The 24,664-nt window shown below is 37.4% G+C and overlaps 1 protein-coding gene across 6 annotated transcripts in view; it reads right to left on the reverse strand.

Annotated features, from left to right (window-relative positions):
- LOC134540715 (trithorax group protein osa-like) overlaps window positions 1-24,664 on the reverse strand; it is a 294,594-nt gene that overhangs the window by 36,999 nt on the left and 232,931 nt on the right. For 4 of the 6 annotated variants that reach the window (XM_063383602.1, XM_063383601.1, XM_063383605.1 and 1 more), the window contains 3 exons: window positions 12,014-12,211; window positions 3,972-4,158; window positions 2,819-2,980 (listed from right to left, as the gene is read on the reverse strand). In XM_063383602.1, coding sequence (XP_063239672.1) covers window positions 2,819-2,980; window positions 3,972-4,158; window positions 12,014-12,211 — 547 coding nt within the window. The remainder of the gene's footprint in view (window positions 1-2,818; window positions 2,981-3,971; window positions 4,159-12,013; window positions 12,212-24,664) is intronic. The other 2 variants (XM_063383603.1, XM_063383606.1) reach the window with 1 other exon arrangement.

Raw genomic sequence — 24,664 nt, forward strand, 5'->3', positions numbered from 1 at the left:
CAATCTACCTGTTTTCCAAGCGACTTTTGCTATTGTTAATTTATGTTTTGTATGTTATCGATGATCTTATTAAACTGTTGTCACAAATTTGTGCTATGTACTTTGCTTTATTGATTATAAGTGCAGAGGCATAACTGAAAACTTGCTTGATTTATTTCCTACCCTTGTTAGGTTACATTAGGTTAGCAGATGTCTCATGGCTGCAACAGTCAGAAAGCTGCCCGCAACTACGCTGGTTGTTTTCTCCAGGTAGAAGAGCAGCGTACATTTAAAAAATAAGTTAAAAAAATTACCACTACCCCAGATTAAAGTGAACAATTTCACCCCTTTTATAGTGCAAAATAAATTGGGCACAAATTTAAAACAGTTCATTATCCCTCTAAACCCCAAAGACTTTCAAATTCTACCCCTCGACACACGCTAATAGCAGCATAATTTCACAAATACAATAACTAAATCAGCTAAATGTTTTATAGAAGTAATTTTTTTTTAAAACAGAAAACACAAAAATTTCTAATTTTATACCCAGAAATAAGCCACGATTATTTACAGTGACCCTACATGGGTAATCGCCATAGCATGGTTGGAAATACGCTGATCATTAACTGATAAAATGCCCGACTTTAAAGAAAACACACAAACATCAGACAAATACTAGGTATAACCTTACCGTTACTAAACCAACCAAGAATTGGTGTCAAAAGAACTCTATAGGTTAGTTATCAAGTAGGTTGTCTCCTGTTCGAGTCAAAAGTGTGTGGATGGATGCATATCATTAAAAAAAAAGGCTGTTGTAAAATGTATTAGGGCAGGTTTATAAACTACCTACATAAATGAATGTAAAAATGCAAGAACCGAAAATAGCAAAAACTTCAATATCATTTTCAAATACCAGTTTATTAACTAAGCAACACGCAAAAACACAATGCAAACATCTGAGATAACTTTCAACTACTTGCGTTTCTGCATTCCATATTTGAAACTAAGTGACCCAAAAACATTTACAGATTTAAATGTTATGTACATAGAACGCTACAATGTTTTTATTATATTCATCATGTTTTCACTTTTAAACCATTCACACAGTGAAAAGAAATAACATGTCGGATCAAACTGTTGACAATTTTATGTGTCTTCATGAAAGGCAAGCATTCTAAAGGAAATCCAGGAACGAAATTTACTGTCAACTGTTTTAAAATTTCAAGGGTTGATGACTAGCGACTAGCATGCTTTAGATACGATAGAGATTTTCTGGTGTTGGTTGAATGTTTGAAGTCATCGCAATCCTTGCGTAATTTATAAACCCAGCCTTGCTGTCAACACAATTTACATCGAAAAGCAGTTGCGAACGTCTGCATGAAATATTGGTAATAGTTCAAAGTTAACCTCTAAAGACTCCGACATTTTTTTTTTCATATTTAAACTAGGCTATGCATCTCATTGAAGAGGTCAGGAAACTCGTGAAAAATGAACTTAGAATGAGCACCCAGTATTGTACCACTACACCCCCTCGCTCTGTCATCACATTGTCGAAAACTAGAACGATTTTCGTTGCATTTTGTTGGTTTCTAATCCATGTCCTGTATTTTTTATAGTCTGCAATATTGACACTGCTGCCAACGTTGAGCACACCCATCAGTGGTAAAATTTGTGTAAGCAAAAAAAACGCGTAAAACGTATGTGGTATGAAGTTTACGTCACATAATACGACTTACAAAATAATCAACCGTCACCGCAACCGTAACAAGCTATTTAATCCAATAAATAATTTGAAAAAATTCACATGTTTTCACAAACCACTTGATGTTTAAATAGCTATAATACGTTTCAAGACTCATATTCATTACATGAGCTACATGAACTACTTGTGCGAGATTTATCGCACGAAATGCTGATACACGCAATATTTCAGACACGTCAAGTTTCTCTACTCCCGCAATAAATAACTAACACTCCACGATTTCATAATTTGATGTCCTTAAGAGGCCACTCCAGTGTTTCAGGGGCACTACGCAACCCGCGTTAACCTAATAAGATTCAATGCTATTTACATTTTGCTTATAACTAATTAACTAATATAATTGATTTCGAAATGATGCTTGCTTGATATGTAATACAACGATGCTCTTATCAAAGCCCCTTTCTTCAAAAATGTGCATAAATTATGGTTCAAACCTAGACAACACACTTATGCATATTAGTGAAGATCAGTATAAAACCATAATTTATGCACGTTTTTGAAGAAAGGGGCTTTGATAAGAGCATCGTTGTCTTACATATCAAGCAAGCATCATTTTGAAATCTATATTAGTTAATTAGTAGAGACCCGTGAATTTCGCGGGTTCATTTCGTGTTATGCTAAAATTCAAATAATTATACCTTAGTGCTGCTTCTGACATTGGTTCACTGTTAATCTGGAGGACTGAAGGCCAATTAGAGACTCTCACTCATAGAAGTGTCGAATCACAGGCCACCCAGTCGAGACGACTCACAAGTCAACAGCCAATGAACAGTTGGCATTTGCCCGAGTGTGTAGAGGATATTGGAGTCTTTCCTGGAGGTCATCGAATCCGCGAAATTCACGGGTCTCTATTAATTAGTTATAAGCAAAATGAAAATAGCTTTTGAATCTTATGAGGTTAACGCGGGTTGCGTAGTGCCCCTGAAACACTGGAGTGGCCTCTTAAATCAGTAACAATCACAGTAAAAAACTCGTTATTTCCGGGTCCCGGCAAGGTGTCCAGTGTAAGGTACCGATGAAGGTGGGGGGGTTTTCTCCTCCGGGCACGGCTCGAGAGCGCCGAGCGGGCGGACTCACCCGAGTGCGGAGACGGGGCGTTGGTCTGCGCGGCGGGGCGCTGCATGGTGGGCGGCGAGCCGTAGTCCGGGGTGCCACCCGCGGGGTAGCCGTAGCCGTAGCCGTCCATGGACGCCCCGCTGGAGCCGGCCGCGGGGAACGAGTCCTGCGAGTTGGACGAGCCTGCGGGCGACAACGCAATCAGCCGAGTGCGACCGGCAGCGCACAGCATCAGCCCGGCGAGGAACTACCCGAGGCTTCCACAACCAAACAACACAAGTAAAACAAACAAATCATAAATACTCACAACGTACGAAACTAAAAAGAAAAAACAAAAAAATGACATGTTTTTAACTACCAAAAATTTACGATTTTTAAAACTGAAAACTATCTTTTTTTTAAAACCCGAGACAAGTCAGAACTGAGCCAATTCACTTTGTATAATATAGACATAGACACACGAATTAAAAAAAATTACAACTTTTCAAAGTGAATTTATACTAAATCATCGCACATTTCCGTCTGCTCCAATCAGCACAGTTGATGTACACTTAATTAGAAGCACATTTTTATTTCACTGTCAGCTTTCTTAAATTAGAGCACCAACGTGTAAGACGTTAGTAATAAAATGGATGTTAAATAGGTAAGACAGGAAGATGAGTCACCGACAGAATATTAGTGATCGGAGACGAGACACTCGCAGACAGCAGGGAAAACCCATTTTACACATCGTTTCGACATTTTTACCGGGCAACGCGAGTTTGTCAGGACATAACTGGAACATGTCGCCCTGCTGCTTTTGAAAAGGGGAGGCAAATCCGCAGGATTCACAGGAACCCATAGGGTTCGCACGTGTGGAGTTAACGCAGTTAAACGCAAGTCATCGTTATCTCTGGGCTCCCCCCCCCCCCCCCCAGCACCTGTGTCTGAGAGTCTCTGATCACGTGTGCCTGCGAATGTCACCGTGTCTACGTACGCCTGTGCAAATGCAGGTGCCAGTGATTGTATTAAACATCCATGTTATCAATTAGAGAGCCAGACGGCCTGCTGTCCCTAACGAGAAGTTTGCGATCAGTAAGCAGGTGCGGTCCGCGGAGTGAGCGGACGGCCGTCTCCGGACGGGGCCCGGAGTTACGTATGGTACCTGGAGAGGGCACCGAAGTAGCCTTGGCACCTTTCTTTTTCGAAGTGGCCTCCACCTGGTTGATGATCGGCTGCGGGTCGATGCCGCCCCGGTCGAAGTGGCACTCGTAGGCCAGCAGGTTCTTGGTGTAGTGCTTGCGGAGCGTGTAGGCGGCGCTGGACGACGCCCCGATGCCCAGCAGGCCCGCGATGTCCTTCCACGTCTTGTTCTTGGTCACCTGGAGGCCGGGAGGGGGGGGAACACCGTCATCGCGCCGTTCGCTCGGCCGACACCCAACCCGCTTACTGTCATTCACCTCCCGTCTGTATGAAAGCATGTGTGACGTACCTGTCACCGAGAAAACCCACTACAGCTTTCATCATTTACCTCCCGTCTCTGCCGTACCCGGCACCGAGGAAAACCTCTCACGTTTACCCCACTACAGCCTTCTGAACCACTCCAGAAATAACCACAGCAAGAAAATTTATCTTGCTCATTAAAAATTTTTTTATTTTACAGGACAAAAAAAAAAAAAATTACAAACAATCTCGACAAACATCAGCATCATGAACCAACAGAATCACAGCTCTCGGATTATTTTAATGTTCCTCCGACAAATGACGTAGAAAAAAACAACAAAAAACTGGATTCTATGAAACTCTCACTTCCAAAGTGTTTTACTGAACGTTTTTTTTTTTTTTTTTTTTTTTGCAAAATTTGCATTATTCGTACTGATGAAAAACTTGCAATATACCTCCTACATACTGGGTGGCTTACTCTCTTGGCCAAATTAGGTAGGAGAGAAATGTTTTGAAGGCCAATTAAAATATAAAAAAGGCAAGTAATTGTGGCTAATGAAGATCACTTTTAAAAATGACATGCATGATCTACAAGTAAAAAAAAATTGTTTGTATGAACACAAATAATAAAACATTTAATATAAAAATAAGTACTTAAAACTGTCAACTTATTGCATGAAAGCTTACAAATTATGTACATTATACTAACAGCGCAATGATAAAGACCAAAAAAAATCATAGGTGGAAAATAAATATGAAACAGTCACTCACCCCAGCTACATGCTGATCAAGTAGCATTAACAATTTACATTTAAAAAAGTTATTTTCACTTGTTGACCTTATACTAATTTTATTGCCATGTTTGAGCATATTTAATATTTTCAATTATTACTTAACATGCATTACATCCACAAAAATGTCACAGGAAAACATAATTCTACAAGAAAAAAGTACTTCTTATATATATGATAAATGTTTACCCAAAATACCTTTTTTTTTATTTTGAGAAATTTATTTCTTCAAGAAACACTGATGATAAAAAAATTACGTGTGTAAATATACAAGTATTGCTGTTTGTGTATTAATTCCAAAACCTTTACACCACACAAACATCAAATTCTGTACACTCAGTGATTAATTGTATATAATTACTTTATAATTAGTATGAAGTGGTTACATGCCAGTTATACTTGCACATGTTAGCGAGGCATTAAACAAGAATTTATCGCTAGTTAAATGAAGGTAGGTAGCCTATCTTCCGGCTAAAAAAAAAAAAGTTAATGTTATTTCTTATTTGTAAGCTTCAGATTCCAAGAAGATTTATAATTTATTTTCAGCTGATACACGCAATATATAAGTTAAAAACAGCTTCCAAGGTATAATTCAATTAAAAAGATATTCTTTTGTCAATGAAAAAATTATAATCAATTTTTTTTTATACTTCAATTCGGTAACTTTAACTTGGGCAAATAATTTCCCGCATGCACACGAGTACCGCCGCGAGCTGACATGTTACAGTCGGTCGAGCGGGCGGCGGAAGAACGGAAGAACGGAAGAACGGGCGAGCTAACAACGAGACGGCCATGCAAGTGCCGTGACACAGCCATGCCACACCACCCAATCACCCAGCCCCATTTCGGATTTGGCAATCACCATCTGAAAACCATAGCAAATCAACACTCACAATGATGTTAGAAAGCCAACTTTAAAACAAATAAATCATCTCGACTATTACACATCGTTAGCCCAAGAGTCCAAAAGCCAAAGCTCACTTAAAAAGATAAAAACACAGCATAAACTTAGCATATATGTACATAGTTAAAAACATGCATTTCTAAAAAAAATTATTATTAACAAATTCCACAACCCTAAGACTTAAAACTTACCTCAAAGGCAGATATAACTCAGCTAGAGTTATCTTCTTGAGATTTGCATGTGATATAAAAAATTTATGTAATGCACTTTCCTAGTTCCGGGAACATAATTGAAGTTTTCATGCCCGTAACATTTGATACCACAGACGCCATACTCGATTCAACTGAACAGCGCATAGTACGTGGTGGCATGGAAAAAGATAACGCACAAAGACTTTGGAATAACACCCTAATCTACTGTGACCGTGATTGGCAAATGCCAGGTCCTGCCAACATGTTCTCAAGGCTGAATTTAAAACCGCGCTGCTGGCCGAGAACACGATAACACCCAAAACTCCGGACTCCTGAGCAGGACGTCTGCAAATACGTGGTGAATCAATTTCAGGATTGCTTCAGGACCTTTACATAAAGTTTCCTTACAACTTCTCTGTATCACACGATAATTTTTATATGTAATTAGCACAATGAAACACAATAAGAAAAATGTGCTATTTGCAGGAATGTACCAAAATGTGTATTGAAAAAAATAAAAACTTTATCAGAGATAATTAGATTTGCACATGATTTTAATTTATAACAATTTACTTTTAATGAAGAGACTATAAAATGAAAATAGGTGTCAAAACACCAAATTCACGTTAGCAGAAAGCTGCCAGAAATTAAAAGTTCACTTCCAGCACTGTTACCGTTTATTTAGGGATTATTTCTGCGACTGGTCTGTCAGTTCCGTTACGTTTCCGCGACTTCCGATGAGCTGTAGACACTCTGCTAGGGCAATCGGGAATAAGTGGTAATGGGCACAGGCAGAATGTATTTATTTAAAAAAAAAGTATGAAGGCAGACATCCGTACTGCATGTCACACAATCACACCAAAAACTACAGTGTGCTTGAATATTCGCCATGGGGAGAAAATCTGTAGGACTTCCCAAAGGGGATTCGCAGGATAACGTTAATCATTCACATTTCACAGTTACGAAGTTACAAATGGAAGCGGGCCCCCTCACGGGACCTTCACCAATGGGTACGAACATAAAAAAAATTAAGATCATTCATTTATGATTTTCGTAAGTTCTCTCGATGAAAATCAATTTAAAAAAAAATTTACAGAAAAATTTAATATTGAAGTACCTAAGAACGAGTCATTTATGCTAAAATCTGTTATATTATTTTAATATTTATTCCATTACTTTCAATTCTTGAACACTAAGCCCAATTGTGGTTGTTTTTGACGTGAATCACGGGCAATCATTGGTTTTGAGCGGTCAACACGCCTATCAGTGCACCTTGGCACGGCTCGTGTAGCAACGCTACATCATCCCCCAAGCAGATGTGCAGGCTGTCCCAAGTCCACAGGCTCAAGAGACAAACAAGGAGCAATGTAAAGTGGACTCCAGGCTGAATGTACAAGACTAGACTAATCTGTAACGTCAATTAAAATTTAAAAAAAGAGGGGGAGGGTGGGGGGGGGGGGGGGGGGGGGTTTGGTCTGTAAAGTCGGTTTACGGAATTGCATACTCTTTAATTTTCAAACATTATTTACGGTTTTTGTGAATTTAATTTAAATAAATTGTTTTGAATATAATCACGAACAATTAGTTAAAAAGCCCGCCTTAACCTGTTTGATATTGTACAAGATTTTCTCGCACGGTGGTTGGCCGGTTCTTGCACGCCCGGCTCAGGCGGAACGTGAAAATTTTTCGTGCGTGCAGCCGGCGTTCATCGATATATAAGACGTTATGACGTCAAAAAAATTAATGGTAGCTGTATTACTACGCAAGGTGCAAAACTTTTCCTTCCGCCAATGCAATCATCCCCTATTTCAGCCATCAAGATTTCTTCCTCTGCTTGAAGCTATTGCCACTTTATTTCATCTATCTTACTCAATTTTTATTGGGACGGTTTTATTATTTTTTTCATTTTTATTTTTATTTTTATTTTTATTTTTATTTTGCACGTCACTGTTAATATAAGTCATGAATGCAAAGTTAACTTTTCATTTTCCATAAAGTTTAAGCAATTAGGTGTATTATAGATTTACCTTAATTTTTTTACATAGTAAATCACAATTTCTGTACACTTGTTAATTTAATGTTTACTAAAATCGTAAGTATAAATGTACTCCGGGATGAAAAACTACTTAATAAACTACATTTTTCTTACGAGTAAACTAAACAAACATGTACGATAAAACGTTGTCGTTAACAAAAATTTGATTTGTTGTTGTACAACGTTAATTCCCACCAAACACCAGACTAAACCAATACAAAACAGTAAGAGCATGTTAGCTCTTTGACAGCAAAACCATGGGAATCATTACTAACTGAAACTTGTAACCCCGCACCCCTACTATTCCTCAGCTAACCTTCTAAGTATATGTGACAATAACACACACACTCTCCAACTAACAGTTCCATCCGTGGCTACTTCAAACATCTGGAATAACGTTGAGCTCACAGTTGCTGGGCACAGGGACGGCGAACAAGGAGTTAAATAACAGTATGGAAGTGAGAATTTCAAAACTTGAATACTTCCCTAAACTCACACCAACTCAAGCCACAAAATATGCACGCAACTGCCGATGACAAGTTTCAATAGAGAGAAAAAAAAGTTCACAAATTACGTCTAGCCGATTCAACTTAACATTTGCAATATGACTCAAAACCAGAAGGCTCTATTAAAGAAAAAATAATTAAAACACTGCTTTTTTTTATTTGTAGGACAATATTTATGACTTATAAAATAAAACTTAATTCATACAGTCTGTAAAAATTGCAAGAGCCCACCAGAGTGAATCATATTTACAAGCTAAAAGTTGAATATGAAGTGCGCATACAGTTAAGAATTCAGGAAAACCCTTTTAAGAAGTTCAAAGATTCTCGACTTGCTTCAGAAACTTCTTAGCAGGGTTTACGTACAATGCAGGAACATCGCGATACAGCCAACTGCGAAGGCAGCACATGCCATGTTTCACTTGGACCGGCTCAGTGAAATGGACATACGATAAGACAGCCGTAGTAAAGCTCGGCTTATAATAACTGATAAACAACAACTTTCCGTAACTCAAGTACATATTCTGTAAATATTAAAATTTACATAGAAAAATTCCACAGTAAACTACCGTGTTTTCTCGCATAATCGTCACACATTTTATTCTAAAATCAAGTATGAAAAGTAGGGTTGCATTGATTATGCGAGAAAATTTTTTTTTGTTAGATAAAGTTATTTATGAAAAAAAAAAAAAGCCTTTAATGGAAAGTACGTTTATTTAAAAAGTGAATTTAAAGGAGCACGCCAAACAATTTAAATTAATAAGTCGTGCAACAAAAACCTTTCTTCAACTTTAAATATAAAAACCAAAACTCTGACGCCAACGCAAGCCACTTGAATCTGTGACGTGAACTAACGTGTCGTAGTACACACTTGCCACAAAATAATGCGGGCCATCAAATGTAGTTAACTCGGCATATGACAGAGAGCGCGCGTGTTGCAGGAATCAGCGAGATATCGATATTCGACTACGTGCGTGCGCTCTATACGGGAAGCAACATAACCAAACATGAATGATGCGCTGACTACATTTTTATAAGCGGTATGCCGTGGCAATGCAGACAATCAGATAAAGGAAATAACTTTTAAAAAGTCTTTAAAAGAAAATTTACATGTCAGACAACTTCGTAGTTCCGTTAATTAAATAAATAAGTGGTAATGTCCGAATAAATATTAGATTTCTACTTTAAAATACATTGTTTTATACGGAAAAGATACCTGCACAAAGCGCTCGGCATCTAATAACGGGACCAAAAGCACAAGTGATTTAAGCGAGAAGTTTTTTCATCCCAATTTTGACGGCCTAAAATATAGGTGCGACGATTATGCGATAAAAGAAAGTATCTATGTAAAAGAAAACAAAACTAACTACCTAGTTGTAAAATTTAAGATTCAAATGCAATTTGAATAAAGGTGTAAACTGTGGAATAAATAGGCCCTAACAAATGTTTTCCGAGAGTTGTTTGTATTATTGTTCATAGCTTTATTTTTAAAATTTGAAATTCAATATTTTAACACAGATGTTCCTGCATAGCTATGAAATACACTTAGCAAACAACAAATACCTGGGCGCACGCTACTGACGATGGACAGCAATACCGTTACGTCGATGTTAGTGCTACGAAGCGAAGCCAAGCACTTCCAGTGTAACAGCGAGAAATGCAGAAGGATGTTAATGTGTTAGTATGAGCAGGTACACAGAATTTACATGTCTGCCAAAAGCAAAAAAAAAAAAAAGTAAATTTAAGTTTATTTATATTTAATAATTACACCACTGAGAAATAATTTTTTTTTCCATTTCATTTATATAAAAGTATAACTCAAAAGGTTCTGTGTTCAGTTGAACTCAACACAACTTGCAGAACAGACCAGGCAGTCATAAACTCTGGTACACGCAGGGCACAGCATGGCAAAGCGGTCACATCGTCTGCTCCGAACGACCAGGTTCTAACGCACGTGGAGGTATCGCCAGCTGTAAAGTCACCGCTCTGTGAACCGACGATCTGGTTTCAGTTTTAAAGAGCGTGTGGGTTAAGCATGCCTGACCGAGGCCCAGTGAACTTGTTAAGAGAACACCAGCCATAACAAGTTGCACCGGAAAAAACAACTTATTTTTTTTGGATATTTCTATGTATTTTTTGTACGTAATTATGTATGAAATGATTTAAACGTAGTCAATCACTGATTTTAAAATTATCCATTTAGCAGTGTTAACTGGTTCATATCCCGGACCTTCATTAAAATGCAAAATGTTGTCCACACTGTTTCCCTTAAGGTGTAGTCTTACACACCATACTTAATTTTTCAATTTTTTTTGTCACTACTACTATTTAAGAGCTATTTTTTGTAATTTTAGGTAGACACATTCGTTGTTCTTTCACAAAAATCTTCAACAGATATTCACAGAGTGCAATAAAAGGGGCGCAAAAAGTCACCGGACTGTTCTTAGTATTATCATTTGCACGACTTTTAACACCAGTTATATTACCACCGGTACTCGTTAAAAATATTTACGACAGAACAGTTAATTCACAAAGGAGTCCTGAGTTATTTAAAGTGTTGTAAACAACCCTTAAATGATTATATTGACGAGAAAATGAAACGATCAACAAGGTGCAAAGAAACTTTCACGGCCTCATCTACCAAGTTGGTTCCTTAGGGTTTTTCGCCACGTCGAGATCTTTGGGCGACTTTTTACACCCGCCATATTACACCGGTATTCGTTAAAAATATTTACGACTGAACAGTAAACCCACAAAGGAGTTCTGAGTTATTTAAAGTGTTGTAAACAGCCCTTAAATGATTGTATTGACGAGAAAATAAAACAATCAACAAGGCTTAAGAAACCAATTTCATTTCTTAGGGTTTTCGCCACGTCGAGATCTTTGCGCGACTTTTAACACCCGCCATATTTCACTGGCATTTGTTAAAAATATTTACGTCGGAACAGTAAATTCACAAAGAAGTCATGAGTTATTTAAAGCGTTGTAAACAGCCCTTAAATAATAGTATTGACGAGAAAATGAAACAATCAAGATGGTGCAAGAAACCTTCATGGCTTCGTCTAGGTTTTCGCCACGTCGAGATCTTTGTGAAAAGAGATTATATCATTTGTGCGACTTTTTACACCAGTTATGTTACCACCGGTACTCGTAAAAAATATTTACGACGGAACAGTAAATTCACAAAGGAGTCCCGAGTTTTTCAAAGTGTTGTAAACAGCCCTTAAATGATTGTATTGACGAGAAAACGGAAACCTTCGCGGCCTCGTCCAGGTCGCGGGGGAACTGGACGGAACGCGTCGCAAGGCGCTGCCTCCACGCCGCCGGCCACGGACCACACCACATCTAACAAAGGAACTAAACACTGCACCTTGCATACCTCCATGAATCCCCCTCTCTCCTTGACGTACAGGTACAGTCGAAAGAGGTCGAGGGGGTTCTTGGAGATGGTGGGGCAGGCGGAGATGGGCGTGCCGCGCTCGTCCATGAACTGCAGCAGCTTGTCGAGCCAGGCGCGGCGCTCGTGGCTGTCGTCCATGTCGTACAGCTTCCCCAGGCTGTCGGGCTTCTGCGGCAGCACACGCACACGCACCTCCCCGGGTCAGCTCCCCGCCTCGTACCGTTCCTCGCCAGACACCAGCACATCACGCACATGTAGCACGACAAGTTCGCATTTGGGCACGGGTCCTGGTCAAATGTAGCACGACAAGTTTGCATTTATGCACAGGTCCTAGTCAAATGTACCACGACAAGTTCGCATTTATGCACGGGTCCTGGTCAAATGTAGCACGACAAGTTTGCATTTATGCACAGGTGTTAGTCAAATGTAGCACGACAAGTTTGCATATATGCACAGGTACTGGTCAAATGTAGCACGACAAGTTTGCATTTATGCACAGGTCCTAGTCAAATGTAGCATGACAAGTTCGTATACTAGCAAATTACGCACATGTCCTAGTCAAATGTACCACGACAAGTTCACATTTATGCACAGGTCCTAGTCAAATGTACCACGACAAGTTCGCATTTATGCACAGGTCATAGTCAAATGAGCACGTCAAGTTTGCATTTATGCACAGGTCCTAGTCAATAGGCAAGACAAGTTCGCATACTAGCATATTACGCACAGGTCCTAGCCAAATGTAGCACGACAAGTTTGCATTTATGCACAGGTTCTAGTCAAATGTAGCACGGCAAGTTTGCATTTATGCACAGGTCCCAGTCAAATGTAGCACGACAAGTTTGCATTTATGCACAGGTTCTAGTCAAATGTAGCATGGCAAGTTTGCATTTATGCACAGGTTCTAGTCAAATGTAGCACGGCAAGTTCGCATTTATGCACAGGTCCTAGTCAAATGTAGCACAGCAAGTTCGCATACTAGCGAATTACGCACAGGTCCTAGTCAAATGTAGCACGACAAGTTCGCATTTATGCACAGGTCCTAGTGAAATGTACAACGACAAGTTCGCATTTATGCACAGGTCCTAGTTAAATGTAGCACGACAAGTTTGCATTTATGCACAGGTCCTAGTCAAATGTAGCATGACAAGTTCGCATTTATGCACGGGTCCTAGTCACATGTACCATTATTAGTTCGCATACTAGCAAATTACGCACAGGTCCCAGTCAAATGTAGCACGACAAGTTTGCATTTATGCACAGGTCCTGGTCAAATGTACCACGACAAGTTCGCATACTAGCAAATTACGCACAGGTCCCAGTCAAATGTAGCACGACAAGTTCGCATACTAGCAAATTATGCAGAGATCCTAGTCAAATGTACCACGACAAGTTCGCATACTAGCAAATTATGCACAGGTCCCAGTCAAATGTACGACACGTTCGCATACTAGCAAATTACGCACAGGTCCCAGTCAAATGTAGCACGACAAGTTCGCATACTAGCAAATTATGCAGAGGTCCTAGTCAAATGTACCACGACAAAAGTTTGCATTTGAAATTTCACGTATCTACCGACTTCTAAATTTGTTTGTTGTTTATTTATAGAGCAATTGTCATGTGCCTCTACAACAACTGTCCACGCTAAAAACGTATTATGTCCAAGTATTTATATATTGCTTTAGTTATCGTCCTCTTTCTGTATGTCATGCATTTATTTTTTATGCACGGTGCTATACAGTAGTTGTCATGTGCCTTTACAACTGTCCATGCTAAAAACATATTATGTCCAAGTATTTATATGTTGCTTTAATTATCATCCTCTTTCTGTTATGTCATGCATTTTTTTAATGCACAGTGTCAACCACCTATGGCTTATCAGCTGTCGGTAGACAAGTTACAACTTAAAAAAAAATAAAAAAATAAAAATAAAATTTTTGCTAACCCAACTTTACCAAAGTTTTTATAAGCAATGCCACTTTTCAATAGCCCTCCCCCCCTTTTACCCCCTAAATATTGCAAAAATCAGGAATAAGCATATTAGATCATTAAAAACTTGTTTTTAAAATGCATTTGAGTGTAAAAGTGTAGAATGAAGGAAAAAAAAAAGTTTTACTGTGTTTAAATCTATGAACCTAAAGCATGCAAGTTGTTTGACCTAACCAAGTAAAAGATTTACCTACAGGCAGTTAGCAAGTGTTTTGGATGCGGTTAATGACAAGAGGGAATTAAAAATAAAATAAAATACAAATAAATTTTTTTTGAAGTTATGTCACTACAATAAATATTTTAACACAAGTGTTAGAAGACACACTACAGTATGTTAGTAACAAGTACACAAACAGGCAAATAACTAATGCTACGTTACAGTTACGCGAGCAGCAGTTACGTAGCCAGAAAGTTAGTGAGTTCAAATAATTCTCGACGTATCGACAGAAGCTGACCAAACAAAATAATTATTCACGGGCGGGGAAAGCTGTTATCGTGAATATTAAAGGGGCAAGCTGCCTTGTGTTAGAAACAGACATGTACATAAAACAGATAAGAACATACATGCTTTCTGCCACCACTAGAATTACTAGAGATGCACCAATATAGAAGGAAACTACTGAAGTAAATAATGTACCGACATAAACAGATTAATACTCCTTTACCACATGGTTAATTAATCCAAAATTAGTGTACTTTAATAACATTACAGTAATGTATTAATGATCACAATAGCACAAAGGTAAAACACCTGGTCATGGAAAAGAATATTTGTAAACAAGCAAAGATATTCAGATGATATGTGAAACTTGACTATTAAAGAAACATTCTGAAAACTATGCACCTAGTTGGGTATGTTGGACAGCTCTTCAACAAAATGGTATATGTGCTTTGTTTGAATCAAGTAACTTAAATTAACGACTTTGCACCTGATAATTCTTTGTAATTTCAGTAATAAAATATAATTACAACAAGAATCATGGATTGTTGCATGGCACTGTCAATTTTCTGTTCCAGTTTACAGGGATTGAGCCGCCGTATTAACTAGTACCGTAACCATACTTAATTATCAACAGCCCAAACTATTAAATCTACTCGTTACTTAACTACCCTGCAAGTTCCTATACCAGTTAAAATACTGTGCTTGGAATTGTTCAATCTAAAAACGGTTGTGAAAATACCCTTTTAAGCATTTTTCCTTGCCCAACAAATACACCTTAAAACATGAAACCATGAAACAAGCCTTGTTATATGCATGTTCCATGGCTCATACATGCTATTTCTAGAGACAAGATATTATGGTTTTATTTTAGGTCGAATTTCGTTTTTAAAACAGAGGATTTAGATGTTACTGTTTTTAGTTTTAAAAAAGCTGTTTTTTGATATTCAATCCACCAAAATACATAGTTGTAAAATTTATATGCTGCATTTTAAACGATAAAATAATTTGTAATGAATTGGTCTGAAACCCATTCAGAACAATAAAACAAATTTAATTAATTTTTCCTAACCATGCACTATGGTACAGTAATTTGTCCAGAAATAACGACAGTCCTAGAATTTCAAACATTCAAAGTTACTTTTTTTTTTTTATAATTTGAAATAATTTTTAGTTAAAAGCTACTCAATTCCATGATATAACTTGCATTCTGGAGCTATGTGGTATATTGGTGTATTAACTTGTATTTTGGTGTTTCGTGGTGTTTTGGCATGCTTTTCGGCGTTATTTCGGGTTTTATCGCAATTCACCATATAAGCTTATCCCCAGCTATTCGTAATCATACACTTCAAAGAAGTGTTGAGTGGTTTTCAAATGGCGCATCGCAACCCACAGCTCAGAACGCGGTTTGGTAACTCAGTGAGGTGCCGCCTCTAGCCTATCAAGTTTCAAAACATAAAAATTAGTTCTACACATTGGGTTCAAAGTTTTAAAAATAAATTACAGCCACACGAACTAAGTTTTTTCTTTCATTTTTTCATCAAACAATTCAATATTATCTCCATTTCCTACCAAACACATTAATAAAGGAAATGTTTATTTTAAAAAAATAACTTGTTCCTGATATGGTTTGTAACTGTCGAAAAAAGCCATAATTCATGTTGACACACCAGCCCAGAATGTTTGAAGCAATAAGAACTACTTATACACAGACACAGCACTAATTAATGTACGTGCCTAGTTCCAACAACAGTCACATCTGCTAACACGTGAACAAGAAGCAAGTACTTGATTACTTTCGTCAAAAACGTCTCTACATACTTGTACAAGTGAAGGACACACCACAACACATCAGTGCTTACAAAAGGCAGTATGTGCAAGTATTCTAACAAACCCAAATGCTACATGCTTGTTAAACAATAATTATTCACAAAAATGATACGAGAATTAAATTAACTGTGTTGTCTCAAATCTTGCGGATACGACTATACACATGTAGCTTTAATTACACTACGACAGCTAAGAAAGAGACTCTAGGTAACCGGACATACGACCATGCAAACTTAAGGCTCTGGCAACAACATTCCGCACAACAGAGGGATCACAATAATGTGAGAAAACAAACACAAAAAAAAAATATTCTTTAGCATGCAGCATTAAGAGCAGAGGATAGACTATCACAAAAATTGTGTCCACATTTCTACAAACGAAGCAGCCGAAATAACGCGATGTGTCAACCATTCCCTTTCCTGCCTTGTCGATTCTGTCCCGAGATTCCGAGGGAACCATTTTAACGGAGATGAAAGAAGACTCCCCATGCAAATTTTTCCACGCCAAGGACAGAAATCCTCTCCTTTCAGCCACAGTTTACATGTGGACCTCTACTGCTCTGATCAACAGTCTCGAATGTAGGAGCTTGGTTTATAAAGACGTCGATGCATCAACACACATTGCAGACAGCAATCTCAGGGTTCCAACACTCTTACTTCGGCCCACTTCCCTTAGTTTTCCCTTTTTTTCTGTTCCATAAACACTTTTTTTCCTTGGCTCCTCAGTCATAAGTGTATTTGGCAAGCTAATATGTATATATATATATTAAAATACACATTATAAAAACTCAGTTCAACAAACATAAAAAAAAATAATGTGCATAATTGACTATAAAATGTTTTCCCCACAATATACATTTTACACCGTTTCCATTTTCGTTAACACTACGTAACCATCAGTTGCCAGACTGGAAAGTTTAATTAATGTTAGTAAATATCAGTTATGGATAATAATTAACGGCACAAAAATTAATGGTTAAAATACATTAAAGTTTTAAGACTTTAAAATAGTACATAGTAAAGAAAAACTAACAATATTCAAATTTCCCTGTGTTTTTCCAAATATCAAAGACATATTTTCAAAACTCCCTGGGTTTCCCCTGGGGTGGTAACCCTGTATTTGGAACGGTGTCGCAAGGCCCTTTCAACCGCAGCGGCAACAGCAGGTAGAAGTGACGGCCTTAGTGATCGATCGGACGACTCGTCTACCACGAGGCTTATCAGGGGCTCGATCACCAGCGGGGTCACACACGGGTTGCTGCGAGTGGGGGAATGTGGCAACGGCAACGCTCCATTCTGAATTTCATCCCGGGCCACTTGTCTCTCATGAGACATGTCAAATCCTCACACAATCATTCCACTCATCCGTTCACAAAAGTAACAACGTCCTGGAAAACGTGACGCTGACACCCCCAAGGTTAAGTACAGCTGAATATTGTCAACCATTCCATTTGTGCCCTGGCACAAAAGCAGTGCATGTTTAAATAACGACTGCCTGCAACGTTCACTCGAGATGCTGTGTGTGGTCTTCAGCTATCCAAGAAATATTTTTTAATTGATTATTAGCAGAATGATGTAGACCCTAACTTAAAAATAAAAGTTAAAAAATATTGGTCCCTACTACTCTAAGAAAAAAGCCTTCATTATTAGGGACAAAATTATATGGTGAATCACAATAACACCAAAAAGCATTTCAATAGACTATACAACACCACAATGTAAGTTAATATAACAAATAGTAATGAAATGCAAATCACATCATGAAATCTAAAAGCATTTGAACAAAAAAATAATAAAAATAACCTTACTGTTTTGAATTTAAGTAATGTCGTTATTTCTGAAAGAAGTTTGTACCAAAATGAACACATGGTCAGAAAAAAAAAATTCAATTTGTTCGATTGTGCATCTTTTGTTGAACCAATTTTATACTACAAACGATCAGATTTATTTTTATTGTTTTGAATGTATATACTTGAAAATAATTAAACCATAAAATAAAATGCAGCATGTAAACATAATTTATAAGAGTAAAAACAATAACACCAAAATCTTCTGTTTTAAAAACTAATTTTGGCCTAATTAATAACAAGGGACAATATTTTAAGGTTTTATTTTTAGGTCAATTCGACAGAGAAATAAAAGATCGGTGACAGGAACGGCACAGCGAAAAAGCACACAAGTCACGTTACCCCAATTGCCGGAGATCAGGTTCTGATCCGCTCGGGATTGAACCCATTACATAAAATATCAACACTGGGGCAGGCCAACTAGATCTTGGAGCTGATTTAACTTAAGGGGACGTCCATAAATTAGGTGAAGTGTTGGGGGGGGTTCCGAGCCTAATCTCACGTGGGGGGAAGGGGGGGAGGGGTTTCTGAGCAAAGATAGCATAATTTTTCCCCCCTCAAGAAAGAGTGTGAAATTGCAAAAAAAAAAAAAAAAAAAAAAAAAAAAAAAAAAAAAAAAAAAAAAAAAAAAAAAAAAAAAAAAAAACTGGGTTGAATTAAGTGAAACATGCTTCTCCACTAAAATATGGCTAACTGTAATTTCCTAAGTGTTTTGTATGTGATGTGCTGAGTTTCGTCAGTCGTCGTTCAAGTACTGTGCCGGGAGGTGGCAACTCAATAATATATTAGTAATGAGCTGTTAAGAAAAGACATTCTCACGTCTGGGCACCAGAGCCGTGCCACAGTTTAATATGAACTTTCTCTTTTCATATGCGAAGTTTCGGACTGTAAACTAGAATTCATAGGCCCCAGACGTGCAGGGGTAGGCCCGGTCAGTCTGCTGCCCCATCGGGATTTATTTCCCTTGCATCTGCGCACTCAGATGACGGACTTAATTTCGTAAGGCACAGAGTGAGATATGATCGGCGAAAGCGTTTTTCTGCCGGAGTTATCGTGTAACGAACCTACATAAAGTTTTGTCATAGATAAGAATAAAAGTGGGAATTCATTTTGAACATTTTTTATTTGGTAATTATTGTGAATAGCTTCAGACCAATTAACGATCATAAACTTTACACCCCACTATACTTGCAACAGTCATCGGGTCATTTTTTTCCCCTTCAAAGTGTTTGTGTTTGTGCGAGGAACAGTCATTGTCTTAGCCGGGCACAATAATTGTGACTTGTTTCGACAGGTTAAAAAAATGTTCCAGAGTCATGGTCTGTTTTAACTCCAACCGAACATATCAGTAAGTGTTCCATTGTTTACCAGAATGTGCGGATTTACCTATTAATTAATAAATATTTTGTCAGAATTATATCTCATACATGCAGACATCAATTACTAATTTAAACACATCTTTAAAAAACAACTATATCTATATCTAGATATTAAACCAAATCATCATTTATCTTAAAATTTTGTATTTATATTTAACTGTTCTAGTGAAAAATTTGTAGCAAAATTTATTACTTATAAATTAATGTATAGTTTCTCAAAAAAACTAATTGTTAAACATTGGCCATACTTAAAATACACAGGCACTCCACCCAAGGTATGAAGTACATACTCAGCAACACCTTCAATAATACTTTAGTCATTTAGTTTTATAATTTTTGTCCCTTACAAGAATTACCAGAAACATTTACCACAGGTTTGAACCATTTATCCTATTTTGATCAACAATGGTATAAAACTAATCTATTTTACCAATTTTGCACTAGTTGATGTTTTAACATTTTAGTTACATAACAAATGTTGGAAAATTTTGTTGTACAATTATTAGCACTTATCTTGAGCAATGAAAAAACATATTAATTCACATTATTTCTAAAAACTAGCATTGCAACCCCCCCCCCCAAAAAAGAATTGCCTAATGTACTCAGTAAAAATATGTTTTCGAGAATATGTCTATAAAACACTAAAACTTAAATTCTAGTATGAACAGTACGATCTAAAAAATATTTTAAACTCTTCCATCTAATTTAAACATTGAAATTTTCGATTCTTAGATTAAATTGATGCTCAAGAATTGTAAAATTTTCAAACCTACTGAATCAGTGTTATAATCAGCACATTTAAATTAAGTTGTCTTTTAAATACCTGTGGACAGCATAATTGAAATCTGTGCAACATTATCTTCCCAAAGAATAGAAGAAACAATTAAATAACCCAAAACTACAAAAGAAAACTGGATTTGCAGATAATAGGCTTAGTAATTATAAACTATACTCTCTTTATTTTATACAAACACACAAAAAATTCCTCTCTCATTTATCAACTTTGTACAGATACTAAGAACTCGTAACATAGCAATCCTGACTTTACTCCTTTTTGCATTGTGACGGGTGAACAATTATTACTTATGTTTCTCTTAGCAGCTTCAATAACCTAATGTAGCAAAATCATTACTTAAAAATTTCTCTGCATTAACATACTTTATTTTCAAATACACAAGATTGATTAGAGTGATTTGATTGCTTGACCTACAATAAGAAGTACATATATTCTTTAAAAATATATATTTTACTGTCAAAGCAGAACTGCAGCAAGTTCTAGTTTATTTATGGAGAACTATCATCTTTAAAATAAAAATATTGTAAACATATTTCTATCCACAAATTAACAGCAGATACTGAATATGAATGTGCACAGTATATCAAAGAACACAATCAGCAAGAAGAAATTCACTAAGGCAAAGGAAAAGTCAGAAGAAAGAATCAATATCTACAATCACCTGTACAAACATTATAAAAAAAAAAAGAGGATAAAAAAAATATTCTAAAAAATTGTTATCAACTTTCAAAAAATGGGATTGCTACAAAGGGGGAAAAAAATTATTCTTGGAATGAAGAGCAACAAACTAGAGCAAGCCATGCTTATAAAACATGTTTATGCATAACACAAGCAAAAAAACATGGAAAATAAAATGAGCAATCGAATGGACAGCATTGCATTTGTTCCATACCAATTTTGACGCTAAGGGGACACGATAGGCACCGAAAGGTGCCATCTCGGTTTCTACAGTACTTGGGCCATAAAATTATTTATTAAAAATTTTCCTTTTTTAAATAAAGGTGTCCATTGGACATGTTTATTACAGTTGAATTATTCTCAAGAATTTAATGAATACCAAAAGCCAAAGACATCCAGAAAATAAAGATAGATTAGTTGTATTAGGAAAAAAAAAAAAAACATTTCTCTCAAGATTCCGAAAGCTTCCTTCACTTCGCTACCTACATCCAAACACTTGTCGTATCTGTCCACATCCCACATTGTACTCTCCTGCTGCCAGTTCATGCAAATCGTTATTGTGATGCTGAGAAGACCACGGCGAGCTGTCCACATGCAAGAGCTGAGGAATGCTTTCTGGAGGAATTGTGCTTCTTCACGACAAAGCCCCCTCCCCCTTGCCCAGCTGCTGCAACTCGAGGATTGCTGGATCAGTTCGGATCATCCACCCTACAGTCCAGACCTTGCTCCTAGCGATCACCATCTTTCCCCTAAGGGCCCCCGCACACCCGGGCACACACTCGGTGCGCAGAGCTTCAGGAAAAACAACGGCGATTTCAAAACTACTCGAGATATCCGAGTGGGGTCTGCTTGCGAAAAGCATTAAAGAATTCCCTCAGGGCAGAAAAGTACTTTTGATTCCGGATTAAGTTTTTAAACTGTATTTTTTAACAGTTAAGATTGCTAAAACACATTTTTTCAGAGTAATTTTTAGACGTAAAACAACCGGTACAGATTCTTGAAAGCACTTAAGGGACTTGCATTACACCTCTATCTTCATTTCCCCGCCATGTAATGTCACGGTCGCCGCTCATATGCACTGGGAGAAGACTGCCCGCCAGTCCAGAGGAGACACCGCGCTAGAAGCACCATCATCCCGCCTCGCCGACACAGATACACCCCTGACCAGACGGACCACGTTTCGGAAGTGATGAAGTGTTGGAGAAGGCAGCGGCCCTGGCTTCATAAACCGGCGGCAGGAGAGAACGACGGGAATACTGAAGCACGCGGGCTGATGAGACAAGTGACCGAATGCGTAGTGAAGTGAAGGAAGCTTCCGGTATGCAACAGAATTTTATTTTTCTTGATAAAGATTGTGTTTTTCTTTTTCTTTTTGTATAACTAAACAAGACTTTATGTTCTGGATGACCCTTGTATATACAGCAGCCAGCCCCCAACTGATCTTACGAATTACAGTAAATAATGTTCAATTAAGAACGCCAAATGAACACTCGAGGTGTTGAAAGAACTTGACAGCCCAACCAAGACTACGTGTCAGGAACGAGAGCTGACATCATGGAAGTGTTGCTTGCTGGTTCAAGGGCAGCAGGAAAGGATGACATCACAGAGAGAGAAGCTAATGGGCCAGGGCAGAGAACTACGTATTTCATTTTGGCTAGAGATAACCCAACGTGTGACATACTTCCACTCACAATATCTAGCATACACCGTGTTTTATAGCATAATTATCGCACATTTTACACTAAAATCAAGTTTGAAAAGTAGGGGGTGCAACTTTTAACAGAAAATTTTTTTTTTGTCTGATAAAGTTATTCATAAAAACAAAACCCATTTATGGAAAGTACGTTTATTTAAAAAGTGGAGTATACAAGAGCACGCCAAACAATTTAAATTAATAAGTCATGCAAAAAAAAACTTTCTGCAACTTGAAATAGAAAAACAAAATCTGTGATCCGAATGCGAGCCTGAACTAACACAGAACTATCGTCGCAGTTACACACTTAACACGAAAGAGTGCGAGCCATCAGCTGTAGTTAACTCGACACTTGACAGAGCGCACGTTGCATGCAATTGGCGAGATATCGATATTCGACTACATGTGCGCGCTCTATACGGGAAGCAACATAACCAAACATGAATGACGCCAATGAACGCTGGCTACATTTTTGTAACTGGTACACCGCGGCAACGTAGACGAACAGTTAAAGGTTATAACATTTAAAAACGTCTTTAAAAGAAAATTTACACATAAGAAAACTTTGTATTTTTGTTAATTAAATAAGTAAATGGTTATGTCTGAATAAATATTAGATTTCTAATTTAAAATACATTGTTTTATACAGAAAAAATACCTACACAAAGCGCTCGGAATAATCTAATAGTGGGACCAAAAATATCATGCAACGTTTACACGAGAGGTTTTATTTATGCGATAAAAAAGGGTAAAACTCACTCATTTGAGTTGTGCCTACCTAATGACCCGCCCTTAATCTGGAATAGGGCTTTGTGTGTTAAATGTTACAACAGGATAAGAAATACCGCAAAAACTAATTTCAGGTTTTTAAAACAAAATTTTCTTTTGACATTTTTTACATTAAAGGATCACATATTTATAAAATCAAAAATTTAATAATACATTTCTCTACTTGCAGGAACATGCCAAATTTTGTACTAGAAAACTATAATGTGCAGCAATAAACTAAAGTGAGGCATCAAGAAACAAGATGCAAGTTATCAAAAGGTTGCTGGAAATAAAAGTATTGTGGACTGTATGCAGTCTGTATAAGGCGTGATTTAGTCATTTTACACTTCACTTTCAAACACAAAGTCAGAGATAGTTATTGCACGTTTTTGTTCCAAAGTTAACATTTACAAACAGTGAAACACTCAGAAACACATACAATGAAACTCCGTCATGACGTTATCAAGGAACAGTTTTCAAAAAAACTTCTTACGTATTTCATGAAATATGGTTAAAAATTATTCTTTTAAAAGTCTGATGCAAGGCTTATTCTGAACAAAAACTATTTTTGGTTGTGGTCTAAATGTAAGAGGTGAAACACGTATTTGTGTATTTCATACTTTATTCCTTTAGTACCATTCTCTTTGCAATGCACAGCACAGTTATTGTTTGAAAGTGGTATTGTGAAAACCGGCACGAATCACGCCGAACAATATTCAACAAGTAAAACCCTATCCCAGCAACAGCTTGGTCAGCAGATACGATATGACTGTTTAGGAAAGCACTCCTTCCTATCCAGGTTAGCGACTAAAGCAAGTGTATAAAAAAAACATAGCAGGCTTCCAACAGTTTGCAGCCAAATACACCCACTCAGAATTTAAAAAAAAATAATTAAAAGAAAAAAAAGGCAACAGAGGTGTCACCAGTAATAAAACTTCGGAACCAGAAATGTCCGACATGACGTCATATACAATTCCCTGCAACAGCAGGCGACATCACAAGCTTCTTTGAGAATACCAACGTAACCCCCACCTTCTCTAGATCATCTCGACACCAGACGATGAGCCCGCGGTAACCGCATGCAGAGGATTCGCGGGACAAGGGGGAAGTCCTTGACGTAACTCGTGGAAAACAAACGCCACAATGATGCAAAACAACCACGAACTGGAGATATGTGAAGGAGAAAGAATGAAAAGATTAGGG

Source organism: Bacillus rossius, chromosome 17 (assembly GCF_032445375.1).
Source record: "Bacillus rossius redtenbacheri isolate Brsri chromosome 17, Brsri_v3, whole genome shotgun sequence".
NCBI classification, from domain to species: Eukaryota; Metazoa; Arthropoda; class Insecta; order Phasmatodea; family Bacillidae; genus Bacillus; species Bacillus rossius.